The sequence below is a fragment of the Physella acuta genome, unplaced genomic scaffold (genome assembly GCF_028476545.2).
Source record: "Physella acuta isolate Inbredline_101_S28 unplaced genomic scaffold, ASM2847654v3 ptg002084l, whole genome shotgun sequence".
NCBI classification, from domain to species: Eukaryota; Metazoa; Mollusca; class Gastropoda; family Physidae; genus Physella; species Physella acuta.
Window position 1 is genome coordinate 25,001 of NW_026733586.1, and position 14,482 is coordinate 39,482.

Sequence of the window (14,482 nt, forward strand, 5' to 3'; positions counted from 1 at the left end):
AAAGCAAACTTAACCAATCTGAATTGAAACTTTCAACACATGATAACCACACCTATAAACACACTTTTCCGCTAATTCTTTATTACAATAAATTAAAATTCTTGTAAACTTTCATCTTTACAAAACGTTATTTCATATTTTATTTTCTCGCAAAAAAAAAAATTATATTCTTCGTACTCATCGAACATGCATTATAGTTTAACACCAAAAAAAAAAAAAAAAAAAAAAAAATTCTCCCCAAAAGAATGTCTTATAGACTAAAACATAATATATCTTATTCACTAGTTGTATCATACAATTATAACATTGCGTTCACGCAATATACAATACAAAGCCTTGATACAACGATCACTGTTTGTGCTATGAAAAAGGGTGGGTGGGGGGAATATCAAACTTCCATGGCCAATATCTATAAATCCGCTTACTTTATTATGAAAATATTCCAATACGGTACCATTATATCACAACTGTTTGAGACTACAAAGACGTATGTTCAATGAAGGATAATTTTAGAAGGGAAGAATGTTCAAAGTTAATTATTTTTAATTGCGGTACATGGTAATTTGTTCAATCACGTCTACTTTTAATGCAACCACTAAGCTAGAACTATAGCTTGACTAAAAATTTTCAATTCAAAAACTTGTTGCTTAATATTAATTATTTGTTATGTGTGAAAATTACAGCAATATAGTATCATAGATTTTTAAATAAATTATATGGTTTAAAATTTTGCTTGAATTTATATCAAGAGATGGCGCCTTAATTTATAAACCGTGAATTTGGATAACACTCATGTAAACAGATTCAGCTGTACAGATGCTGCGATGTGTACAGATAGGTGTACAGATACAGCCAGATGTACATATAAATTCAGGTGTACACATACATCCAGGTGTACAGATACATCCAGGTGTACACATATATCCAGCTGTACATATACAGCCAGATGTACACATACATACAGGTGTAAACATGCAGATGTACACATACATACAGGTGTACAGCCAGGTGTACACATACATACAGGTGTACACACACATACAGGTGTACACAAGCATACAGGTGTACACATACATACAGGTGTACACATACATCCAGGTGTACACATACACACATATGTACACATACATACAGGTGTACACATACATACAGGTGTACACAAACATACATGTGTACACATACATCCAGCTGTACACATACACACAGGTGTACACATACATACAGGTGTACACATACATCCAGGTGTACACATGCATCCAGCTGTACACATACATCCAGGTTTACACATACACACAGGTGTACACATACATACAGGTGTACACATGCATACATTTGTACACATACATACAGGTCTACACATACATCCAAGTGTACACAAATATCCAGGTGTACACATACATACAGGTGTACACATGTAGCCAGGTGTACACATATATCCAGGTTTACACATACAGCCAGTTTAGCAGACATCTACAATGGTGGAGCCGAGTTTACTGAACAAAACTAAATACACTTACACAGAACACATTACGTACACTAAAATGAAACATAAACAACAATACATGTTCACACTTACACACCAGCACTCTATCAAAGATATTTTAATTACATTTACACATCATCACTTTATAAAATAAACCCTAATTACATTTACACATAATCACTCTATTAGATACTTTCTATTTACAATTACACACCAGCACTCTATAAAATGGACTCTAATTTTACTTACACATTATCACTCAATAAAATACATTTTAATTACACTTACACGTCATCAAAATCGTTAAAAAGAAAATCTTACTACTTCCTAGTGTCGAATTTAATAATTACACTCAATTTTCATTAAGCACATATGCACTTTGCCCCTAGATTACTAAATGTTTTTATCATACAACACAACTGATGTTCTAATTAAAGGTGATCACAATTCTCAAGCAGAAATTACTTTAAACTAGTCTTACTGTTAAAAGTTTAATGTTTAATACAAAAAAATATTTCATCAACTTGTATAAATTTACAGAGAAGTATATTTTAATTATTTTTATTTTTTTCTTATCATATTCATAAAAGTATACACTATATTGACATATTAACTTAGTAATGATAGTTTCAAGGGACACAATCCATCTAATTTCTAGCTGTTCGTATCTACGTCAAGGGAAGATATCTTGAAAAAATGGTGTACGTAAAACAATGATAAACAAACTGCTGATGACGAGTTAAATTCAATTATAAATTAAAATAACACAAACATAATGGAATTTCTATACTATAATTTAAAACAACGTTTTCATATAAGGGGTCATCCATAAATGACGTCACGCTTTTTTTGACAATTTTTACCTCCCCCCTCCCCTCCGTCACACGTCGTCACAAAAACCCAGACCCCCCCCCCTAAAATGACGTCACACCTCAACCTACAACCCCCCTCAAAATTGCAGTTGAATTTTTTTAAAACATCGATATTTTTCTAAAATTTTGTCCAAACTATTACAATTTATTTAAACAGTTACCTAAAATACGAAATAACGTCTAAAATTCGTTTTCTAACATTGCTTTTTTATAATGCAAAAATGTGACGTCGCAACATCTGACCCCCCCCCCCCTCCCCCTCATCACACATCGTCACAAAATTACGGACCCCCCCTCCCCCCTACGAGTGTGACGTCATTTATGGATGACCCCTAAGCTAGTATCAACACTGGGTGCTTGTTAATATATCTATGTGGAGGATCAATTAGGCTAGGGATAATATTTGGAGGTAAGTGTAAATTTTAATGGATTCTTCTTGTGAAAGCTCGAAATGTAGAACAAAAAAGTAATTGGGCGTGATGGCCGCTTTTTTTTTATGGAGGGGGTGGGGTCGGCAATTTCCCAAGGTAGAGGAAGTAAAGTGGCCAAGAAAAGATAGTTCGGCATGTCAAAGTGGCCACACTATGAAGATATTAGGTGGCCAATTCAATGCTAGGCCGACTGTATACTTAAACACTACGGATGTATGCTATCAGCCACTTACATGTATTTGATTACACCTATACAATCCGTGGATTCTTCTCGAATAAAATGTCAATGTTTTCCTGACAAGGCATGAACTAAACTTGGTGACTGGCTGCAGTGGCGTAGCGAGGTCGGGTGTCACCCGGTGCGGCACTTAATGGTGTCACCCCTCAGAGGCGTAGCGACCCTTCCCGTCCGTGGACAAACTATAAATTTTCGATTTGAAACAACCCCCTCCTCAGACTTTTGATGTGCACCTCTTAAAAGACGATTTAACACTAGAATTAATCGCTTAATTAAGTGGAATTATCATTTTTCTCTATATATATTTTGTTCTTTTTTGCCTCGATGTCACACCCCCCCTAAATGGTGTTACCCGGTGCGGTCCGCACCCCCTCCCCCTCGCTACGCCTCTGAATGGCTGTACGAGTGTGTGTTGTGTTGGTGTTACCTTTTTGTAGGACCGGAGATGATAAGGACAAAACAACATCATACCAGAACATATAAAAACCAATGTGGAAACTGCTGGTGGAATATTAAAAGAGTATGTGGATAGGTTGTGAGATACTCAATCACTGTGAATGGAAACCGAAACTAGAGTGACAATGATAGGTTGTCAGTCACTGTATGGAAACCGAAACTGGAGTGACAATGATAGGTTGTCAGTCACTGTATGGAAACCAAAAACTAGAGTGACAATGTCTAAGAAAAAAAAAAACAACTAAAAGAGCGGGGTGCTAGTTAAGTAGTTTCATCTATAACGTTGATATCCGTCTCACAGTATTCGTTTAAAGTCTCGTGGTGTCGTGAAGAGGACCTGGTGCCCTTTCTGTTTGAGTTGCTTCTTTCCTGGACGATATGAGTCGTTTGACCTTGACCTTTACTCGACGAGGCATCCCCTCCGGATTGTTCAGAATGACTGGAATATTTGACGACGGGTTCCTGCGCCGGGTGCGACACCCGTGCCTCTTTCTCCGGATCACAGAGTCGCGAATGAATTTTTTTGCTGGTGGAGTGTCTTCTGAACTCGCTGGTGCGGTGCGTGGATCGACCTTCACCCTGGGCGCTCTCGGGTTTCTCCGGCGACTGTCTGCGTGGTGGGTTATCTGTGTGCGTACAAGAGTGGTGTCTTGACGGCCAGGGGCTTTTCTTGTTGTCGACCTGTGGGGTGATCTTCTTACACGCACTGCACATCTCCTCTCCAGAGCTCGGGGAGTGCGGACGCGCGTCTTGGGAAATATCCCAGACAAAAGTCTCTTCCGGAATTTCGACCTCGACGCCCTGGTCGGATTCGTGTATAGGAATGAGTGCGTAATCCACGTTTTTTAAACGTCCGGAGTTTCCCGAATCACGACGGGTCTCGCTTTGGAGACCGGAGGAAATGGAATAAGATTGCGGAGAGTCTTCGCTGGTGTAGTCGACGGTGTCGAGCGGTTCCGCCGCTTCGATGCTGGCTAACCAGTTCTGGCACCGTCTGTTGTTTTCTTCGACGTACAGACGACCGTCTGGCATACGGGTTCGCAGTCCTTTGGGGTCGTTGTCCGCGAGGGTTCCGGTGAAGGCGCTCTCGGGGAGGTCCTCGGCGTGGATGACGTGTTCGCTTCTCGTCCGGTGGATTCTGGCCCGCGGTCGTCGGGCCAGACGGCTGGGTTTGTTGCCGGGGAGTGAGGTGGAGCTCCGAGACACGTCGAGAAACTCCGTGGTCGGAGACTTGGCGCCGAGCGCGCGCCCCATTAGGTCCGTGATGTCGAAGCCGTCGGAGTTGATGCTTTTGGGCGTGGGCGCGATGAAGTCCCGCCAGCAAGGGGGCTTGGGCGGTCTCATGACGCTGAGGGTCGTGGACTTGAGGGAGCTCATACTTCCCCGGGACCACGTGATGAAGGGTCAAGGCTACCTTGCCGACTGGGATCAAGGTTGCAAGGTAGACTGAGGTCAATGCGTTACGGCAGGCTGGAGGTCAAAGCTACTCGACAGGCAGGGGTCAAGGCTACCTGATCGGACGAGGTCAAGGCTACCCGACCGGCAAAGGTCAAGGCTACCTGATCGGCAGAGGTCAATGCTACCCGGCAGGCTGAGATCAAGGCTACCCGGCAGGCTGAGGTCAAGGCTACCCGGCAGGCTGAGGTCAAGGCTACCCCGGCAGGTCGAAGTCAAGGCTACCTGATCGACAGAGGTCAAGGCAACCCCGCAGGCTGAGGTCAAGCCTACCCAACACACAGCGAGGTCCAGACTACGACATGACGTTGTTGCCATTTCCGCACCAAGCCTTCATGCCAGCGTCCATCATTGGCGACCAAACGAACTACAGACGTCAACACCCGCCTAGGTACCATTGCCTTGTCTGTGTAACCACACCTACACTATAACCTTATATTAACAAACTTCAATTTTTCCTCCAAAAGATCACTATAACTGACATCCAGAACATTAAAGAGTAGTCCGACTTTTTGACATATTTACATAACACAGGAGCACACCGATTTCTGAACCGTATTTTGATTAATTGATGGAAGATTAAATCAAAGGGTCTAGATCTAGTCTCTAAATATTACATTGATTCTGTAATGGGGTTGATTTTGCTTCTCATTAACAGCAGGCAAACAGTAGGTTCTAAATGGTTTCTTGAAAACAGCCGAGTTTTTTTGGAGCCGGCGATCGGTGCTGTTCCACTTTGGTGCTAGGTACGTTCGTCTGGTGGATGTGACCTCATTTCTCATACGGCACAGAGGGCGAGGGTGTGTTCTGGTAAAAGAAACGATGCAAGTGTTATGATCAGCATTTTAATATGTATATAACCTATATATATATATGAACATTTGCAATCTCAAAGATCATTGGTATATATATATATATATATATATATATATATATATATATATATATATATATATATATATATATATGCGGAGGCATAAGCCTTATATAAACACATTGTAAAATTCGGTATAAGCTATTGTTTATTAATGAAGTAATGGATTTAATGGTTTGTAAAATTCACAATCATTACAGAGGCGATAATATGTTACGCAAAAACTCTTCATTCACTACTTATAACTAGAGTTGGCTTTCGGGTTAGTTTTTGCAAGCATTTATATTCATGAGTAAACGTCAATATTCATCTCATACACTAAAACAGTTTTTCCAAGTAAAACCTCATTTAATCTATTCTACCCTAGTCTTAGCACCAGGTTATGTATCAAAGACTTTAAATTGGGGATAGGGACACTGGCAATGCTTCAGAAGTTTACAACCATGTTGGGTCAACTGCAAACCCCTTCTGGGCTTGTGGGTCCAGTATAACCTAACATTGCTTAACACTTAAAAGGGCAGGATACACTCTAGCTTGCTAACGTACTGAACCATAACTAAAAGACAGCACACGAAATGAAAGCTTTAAAAATCAAATACCGGTATAAAAATATTAATAAATTTGGTCAAATTTACTAGAACAACCATTTTAAAAAGTATTTTAAAAATAGCAAATTTACTTTCAAATAATTAAATTAAAAAAAAAACAACACAATTTTGGATTATTCATTTATGCTTCACGCCATACATTAACTTAGACATGAACAAAATACACTTGATAATTAAGCCTATTCCCCTCTTCCTTCTTTCTCTCCTAAATTAAAAAAAAAAATAATCCCCCAACACATTTCCATTAAAACACAGCAGGACGGTTTGCATCGTTGCCGAGGTTGAACGCATCCCAAGGGAGGCGAGAAGGCCGCCGCTGCAAACGGTTTGATAGATAGCACTCCACATCACCGGAAATTGGCGGCTACCGCCAGACGCGTCTCACAACACATGCGCGCCGCGGTACACACAATAGCGGGCGTGCTGACACACCGGGGGCGTGTCGCTTATCGCGGCGATGCGGCGGGGATAACACGACGCTCGTTGTTGGGGATGATTTACAGGTTGGAAGGGGTGGGGGAGGGGGGGGGGGGGGGGGTGGGGGTTGGGGGTTAGAGTGAGGAGGGAGGAGGTAAATTACACTGTTACACCCGATCGTATCATGTACGCGACAATTACTGTCCAATAAACACGTTTGTTTTTCACGTGTTAATTAATTATGTAAATATATCATTACAAATAAGAATAAATTTGTTACACCGAGTTTACACTCGCGACATGTATACTGTACGCGTGTAGAAAAAAAGAAACAACGTCGTCATTAGTTAATTTTATCAGAACATTATTGTTGGGTGGGGGGGGGGGGGGGGGCGCTACTTATTTAATGCAGCGTGTTTTTTTTTGTGTCTTGACATGTATACTATATATGTCGCACATGAATAGTATACATGTCGCAAGTGTAAACGCGGCTTATTATAGAGTTCATGAATAAATGTCATGAAGTCACGTATTAAGGGTTAGCATGATGATGAGGAGGGGTAGTCTCACTTTGGTGATGGCGTGTAAACGGTTAATGGATGTTTAAAAGGAAAAGATGACGTCACGTGGAAGACGGTGCACGTGACGTGTTGGTACCTTCACGCGTGCTGTGGGTGAGCAGACCAGCGCCACTGCTGGCTTCGATTGATGGCTTGATTTCTCACTTCCGGTGTATACTTAAACAAAAAAAACACCTTGTATCTCTACCACTACCACAATCAGTGTTTCTTTCAGACTTTTTTCTCCGGAAAAAATAGGGGGGGGGGCTTAATATTTTCAGGGGGTGGACACTGGTACAAGTATATTTTTTTAAATTCTCTGCATAAATTCCATTTCTTTCGAGAGGGTGGGGGAATACCGATCTAGTGACGTCAAAGTTTTGTGTGCTGTCTGGTTTTGTCTGTGGTGACCAGAGGCGTAGCGAGTGGGGGGGGGGGGGGGGGGCGGGGGGTGCGGACCGCACTGGGTGACACCATTTAGGGGGGTGACACCAAGGCAAAAAAATAGCAAAATATATAGAGACAAACTTGAGGGGGGGGGGGTGTAAATCGAAAGTTTGAGGGGGGGGGGTGCAAATTGAAAATTCGTCCCCGGGAAGGGTCTGGACATCATTGTCTGTTGTCAATGTTGTTGTCATTGTCTGCTGTCATTGACTGTTGTCATTAACTGTTGTCATTGACTGTTGCCATTGTCTGCGGTCTTCGTTCGCTGCCACTTTTTGCTGTAACATTCAATCAACAGATGAACTTTTGCTTTATGTATTGGCTATTGTTTACAATAGGTGCTCATGCGAGAGCCGATGAAGCAAATGAAGGTGTGCAGTTCAACTGCCTACTGATACTTATCAGATGTCTTTTAGACGCAATCTGAAAATCAGATCAACTCTGCTTTACCTATACAAGTGAGAAGTATGGTAAGTCGACTTATAAATTGCAGAGTTAGTAGATTTTTAAAATAAATAAATTCTTAACGTCATTAACCAAATAAGTAAAAGGAAAAGTTGTTAGAAATAACGGGGAAATTAATTACAAACCAATCGTTGTTTTTTTTTCTTTGCCGAAAACGGGCGTGTTTACTAGTGAACGTTCTGTTATAGATTCTAGGTCTAACTTAGTGAAAAACAGAATATGTGTCACAATGGTCTAGCCAAACCCACGGCACTTAAAGGTGAGTCACTTTTTTAATTGAAGGGGTTGGGGAGGGTTGCGGTCAGAGTTGAAATGGCTTACAACCTGTAGGCACTGTAGGGTGTACGCATGTAACAGACGGGGGAATATTAACAGAAGGGGGGCAAATTAACAGAAGGGGGCGGGGGGGGGGGCACATTAAGTAGGCCTAACTTCTTCTTCGTTCTTATTTTTGTGTTGGAAGGGATACCCTCCAACACAATTAAGTAGGCCTATACGTGTCAACTGGTTATGCGTCATATAGGCCATTGACTCCGATTGCAACCTGCTTTTCTTTTTGGATTTGCTTCTATAGCCTTTGTCCATACAAGAACAAGCTACAAGGCAGCAGTTGTTTGATTTTGGAGTTGTCTCTCCTAGAAGAGTTGCTGTCCCCCAGCTATCGAGCCTTATCTGCCCGAGGAGGCCTAACAAAAGCGGAAAAATTAATAATAATGGACACATTAACAGAAGGAGAATAAATTTTAGTAAAAGAAAGCGGAAACATTAACCTAAAGTAAAAAAAAAAGGGGGGGGGGGGGGATGCACCATAAACTCTTGTGGACAGGGCGGAGCGGACTTAAATTTCCAGGGGGGGTGTGGACACGTATGATAGTATATATATATATATATATATATATATATATATATATATATATATATATATATATATATATATATATATATATATGTATATATATATATGTATATATATATATATATATATATATATATATATATATATATATATATATATATATATATATATATATATATATATATATATATATATATATATATATATATATATATATATATATATATATGGTAAATATTTGAACCCTTCCCATGACCAATTCCTGGTTATATATGATATAGTTCGGGGGGGGGGGGGTTAGATTTGTTTCAGGGTGGAGGCGGGGGTGCCAAAGTGATGCCTAAAAGATGTAATCAATACTATATGTAATTTCCATAAGTCAGCGTGTAAGCCACTGATATTAAGATAGCTAAAAGGTTGCGAGGGAAATCTAAACATAGTCTGGGATAGTAACATGCACTGGTGGGAAACAGAAAAAAAAATGTAAAAAAAAAGCCCTTAGGGAAAATGTTGATATTTGTGTCCCATCCTAAGCGATGTTTCGTTACGGCTGGCTGCGAAATTTGATGGTCTGAGTGAAAGGTTACTCAGTGCAGTCACGCGTCCGCACAGCACTCACACACACACACGCGGGTACACGTGCGCTTAGACGTGCTCACCATGCACGTGTCGTGGCAGGGCTTGACGTCTGCTGGGGGCCGGGGAGGTTAGAGGTAACCTTTCAACGCTACTTGTTGATTGGGGGTCAGGACAAGGGGGTTCTTTGTGCGGGTAACAATCCCTGCTAGGGTTACAACATAAGGGGAGGGTGGGGGTTACTGTGTTACATGGGCGCTAGTTATGATACAACATGGGGTGTTACTGTAGTACAGGTGCGCTAGTTATATTACAACAAAGGGGGTGTTACTGTAGTACAGGTGCGCTAGTTATATTACAACAAAGGGGGTGTTACTGTAGTACAGGGGCGCTAGTTATATTATAACATAGGGGGTGTTAAAGTAGTACAGGGGCGCTAGTTATATTACAAAAAAGGGGGTGTTACTGTAGTACAAGGGCGTTATTTATATTACAACATAGGGGGTGTTATTGTAGTACAGGGGCGCTAGTTATGTTACAACATAGGGGGTGTTAAAGTAGTACAGGGGCGCTAGTTATATTACAACATAAGGGGTGTTACTGTAGTACAAGAGCGTTATTTATATTACAACATAGGGGGTGTTACTGTAGTACAGGGGCGCTAGTTATATTACAACATAGGGGGTGTTACTGTAGTACAGGGGCGCTAGTTATATTACAATATAGGGGGTGTTACTGTATTACAGGGGCGCTAGTTATATTACAACATAGGGGGTGTTAAAGTAGTACAGGGGCGCTAGTTATATTACAACAAAGGGGGTGTTACTGTAGTACAGTGGCGCTAGTTATATTACAACAAAGGGGGTGTTACTGTAGTACAGAGGCGCTAGTTATATTACAACAAAGGGGGTGTTACTGTAGTACAGTGGCGCTAGTTATATTACAACATAGGGGGTGTTACTGTATTACAGGGGCGCTAGTTATATTACAACATAGGGGGTGTTACTGTAGTACAGTGGCGCTAGATATATTACAACATAAGGGGTGTTACTGTAGTACAGGGGCGCTAGTTATATTACAACAAAGGGGGTGTTACTGTAGTACAGAGGCGCTAGTTATATTACAACAAAGGGGGTGTTACTGTAGTACAGTGGCGCTAGTTATATTATAACATAGGGGGTGTTACTGTAGTACAGTGGCGCTAGTTATATTACAACATAGGGGGGTGTTACTGTATTACAGGGGCGCTAGTTATATTACAACATAGGGGGTGTTACTGTAGTACAGTGGCGCTAGTTATATTACAACATAAGGGGTGTTACTGTAGTACAGGGGTGCTAGTTATATTACAAAATAGGGGGTGTTACTGTAGTACAAGGGCGCTAGTTATATTACAACATAGGGTGTTACTGTAGTACAGGGGTGGTAGTTATGGTACAAAATAGAGTGTTTCTATAGTAAAGGGGTATTAGTTATGTTACAACAGGGCGTATTACTATGGTACAGCGGCGCTAGTTATGGTACAATATGAGGTGTTACTAAAGTACAGGGGCCAGAGGCGTAGCGACCCTTCCCGGCGCCTGGGGAGAAACTTTTCGATTTGCACCCCCCCCCCCCCCCCCCTCGAGATTTTGATTTGCACCCTACCCCTCAAACTTTCGATTTGCACCCCCCTCAACCTTTCAATTTATTTTTCCAACCCATTTTGGCGCCCCCTAAGCTCGGCGCCCGGGGACATATGTCCCCCGCCCCCCCCCCCCCTCGCTACGCTACTGACAGGGGCTCTTCTTATATAACAACAGAGGGTGTAACTACTATTTTTTTTTGTTACTGCAGGAGATGTTGCTGTGTTATAGGGGCGCTACTTGTGTTACAACGGGGGTGTTACTATGACACAGGGGGAGGGGGGTAAATTGTGATACATATTGTGTCAAAGTGGTAAAGGGGCGCTACTCACTATTCAACGGTAGGGGTTACTATGTTACAGGGGCGCTAGCTATCATACAACATGGACGCCTTTTACATACAATTTTGGATGTTGCTTAATTCTTTACGATAATACGGCGTGGGGGGGGGGGGGGTGCTAATATTGATAAAACATGTCCGCTATATATATAAAAGTTTTGACGCTGCTAAGTTTTTTATAAATGGACATAAGGCACCCAGAGAAAAAGTTGTGACATCCATTACGAAGGTCTACATACGGTGTGTAAGGTGATTTAATACAAGTAACCCCGTATATACTGATTGCGTCGTGTATATACATTGTATGTGAACGTTTCCGTTTGAATGTTATATAATTCTGGCATTTTGAAGATAGGGGTCGTAGTAATATCGTCCCTCAACCTCACTCACTTCCCCTCCTGAATGCATATAATGCATATGGGGAGCTATTTAGTATTCGTACATAGATAATAGAGTCTTGTGTCCAGTGTTTCTTTTGGAGCCCCCCCCCCCCCCCCCCCCCCCCGATGATAGTCTACCGCCCCCACCACCCCTCCCCGTACGAAATGGAAATTTATATAGAAAATATATTCTTTTATATGTGTCCGCCCCCCTTTCGGAAAATTTTGAAAAAAGGTTGGAAGAAACACTGCCTGTGTCTACACTAATTCTCAGAAGCTGTTACACCTACTAGACAAAACAAATCCTAGTTAGTAAAAACAACGATGAGATTTTAAAGCACGACTTTCAAAATAACAATTGAAGAAACTTTAAGCTTTTCCGTTTATTAAAATTAAAAAGTTTACAAGCTCTGATTTATATAAAACAAAATTATAAAGGTTTTAAGCTCAGAATTAGCATTTAAAAATTCCACCTGATTTTTTTTTTAATTGACGCGAATCTCAGCCCACACTTTTAACAACACAAATTGCAGAGATTTCAAGCAGCTCGGACTTTAAAAAAAAATGTCTAGCCTTGATGAGTTTCATCTACCTAGCTACGCCCTTGTCTGTCTACTGATTCGTAGCTCCATCTGACGCTTAAAATTTTTTACCGTAGAATGAGATCGTGTACATGTTACATTGCTTTTGATTTATTTTTATTTCTTGTTAAATGTCGGCTGTATAGGTTGATGAAGCGCGCTAGATATCTCATTATGTGTAAGGGATTGTGATCTAAATAGAAAAAAAAATGCGTATTTTGATATTCCATATATATATATATATATATATATATATATATATATATATATATATATATATATATATATATATATATATATGATTAACAGTGATATTACGGTGAGTGAATAACTTACACTCTATGCTTCCATACAGCACGCCCCGTAGCATGCTGGGGGGTAGTGTACGTAAACATGTGTCCTGATGAATATGATCCAAGCACAGGCATTGTTTAAATTTAAATAACTCAGTTTTAGAAAACAAAGAAGTACATTGAAATAGGGAGTAACAAAATAATAGAACAGCGAGTGTTTACTGTTTATATTTATTATTGTATCGTTCATTAGCGTGTGTTGTAGAACAATATTTTTATGAGTTTTGGTAATAAAATAATTTTAATATTTGTGCATGGAGCTGAAGAGCCGCACCTTGACATCAAAAGAGCCGCATGCGGCTCGTGAGCCGCAGGTTGTCGACCCCTGGGGTAGGACATCTAGAATCTAAGTTTTGAAAATCAATATTTAGTTAGAGATACAAGAGTTTCCAAATAGAAAGTAACATATCATACAAATATATTTGATTGTATTGTCCGCTGATTTATTTTCGTATATGGTTTATAAAATAGCTTTTTATTTTATATTTATTTTAATTGTCTATTTGCTAAAAATTTTTGAATGTATTTTAAAGGTCTATCTAAAGTTGGTTTAATACTAATTAAAATTGATACTTGTCGCTAATATTAACTTTTATATTTATGTATATAATCCCGCATGCTTAAAATATGAAATTCTAGAAAGTTGCTTCCCCTTTTGTATTGTCTCAGTTTAAATCGCTGGTGATCGTTTAGTTATAGTTAGATGAAACCATTTCGTCAAGTCAGCAGATGGGGGGGGGGGGGGGGGGGGGTAGAGAGAGCACAAAGAGATGGGCGGAGAAAGGTGTCAATGGAAAATGCCAATTGGACTGCACACGGTCTACGAGTAGGGTACATTTCCTGTTAGCGGGAGTCACGTGGTCTAGCCGTCAGGAAACCGGTTATACTTAGTCATCTAATGACTTTCCTGATCCAGTGACCTCATTGGTTTAGTTTTTATAGTGTGGCGTGTTGTGGTGTTAGGATGATGTGTGGTTAAATGAAGGTGTGTGGTTGTGTGATGTAGGTGTGTGTGTGTGGTGATGTTTGGTTGTGTGATGTGCAGTTGTATTACGTTTATGGTAGTAAGATGCTGTGTGGTTGTTTGGTATTGTGAGGTTGTTTGATGTTGGTTGATTTACAATCGTGCGTGGTTGTATGATGCATGTGCGATTGTTTGATGATTTATGATTGTACAATGTGCAGCTTTATGATGACGAGTGGTTGAATGACAATGCGTGGTTGAACGATGTTGTGTGAATTACAGCCGTATATGTGGTTGTATGTTCTGTGGCAGTTTGCTGATGTATGGTTTGTGGTTTAATGACGGTATGCGGCTGTATGATAATATGCAATTGTAGATATTGTGAGGTAATATGATATGTGATTGTATGATATTGTGAGGTTGCATGATATGTGATTGTATGATATTGTGAAGTTGTATGATATGTGAAAATGTGATGAGTGGTTGTATGATAAATTGTGGCTA

The 14,482-nt window shown here is 40.5% G+C and overlaps 1 protein-coding gene across 1 annotated transcript; it reads right to left on the reverse strand.

Annotated features, from left to right (window-relative positions):
• Positions 1-3,741: 3,741 nt before the first annotated feature.
• On the reverse strand, positions 3,742-5,031 carry LOC131932082 (uncharacterized). The gene has a single exon (XM_059288965.1). It carries the CDS (start codon positions 4,855-4,857, stop codon positions 3,742-3,744), a length of 1,116 nt encoding a protein of 371 aa, XP_059144948.1. The 5' UTR covers positions 4,858-5,031.
• Positions 5,032-14,482: the final 9,451 nt, after the last annotated feature.

Coding starts and splice junctions, on each gene's coding strand:
- LOC131932082 (XM_059288965.1), bottom strand. CDS start 4,857: ATGAGCTCCCTCAAGTCCACGACCCTCAGCGTCATGAGACCGCCCAAG.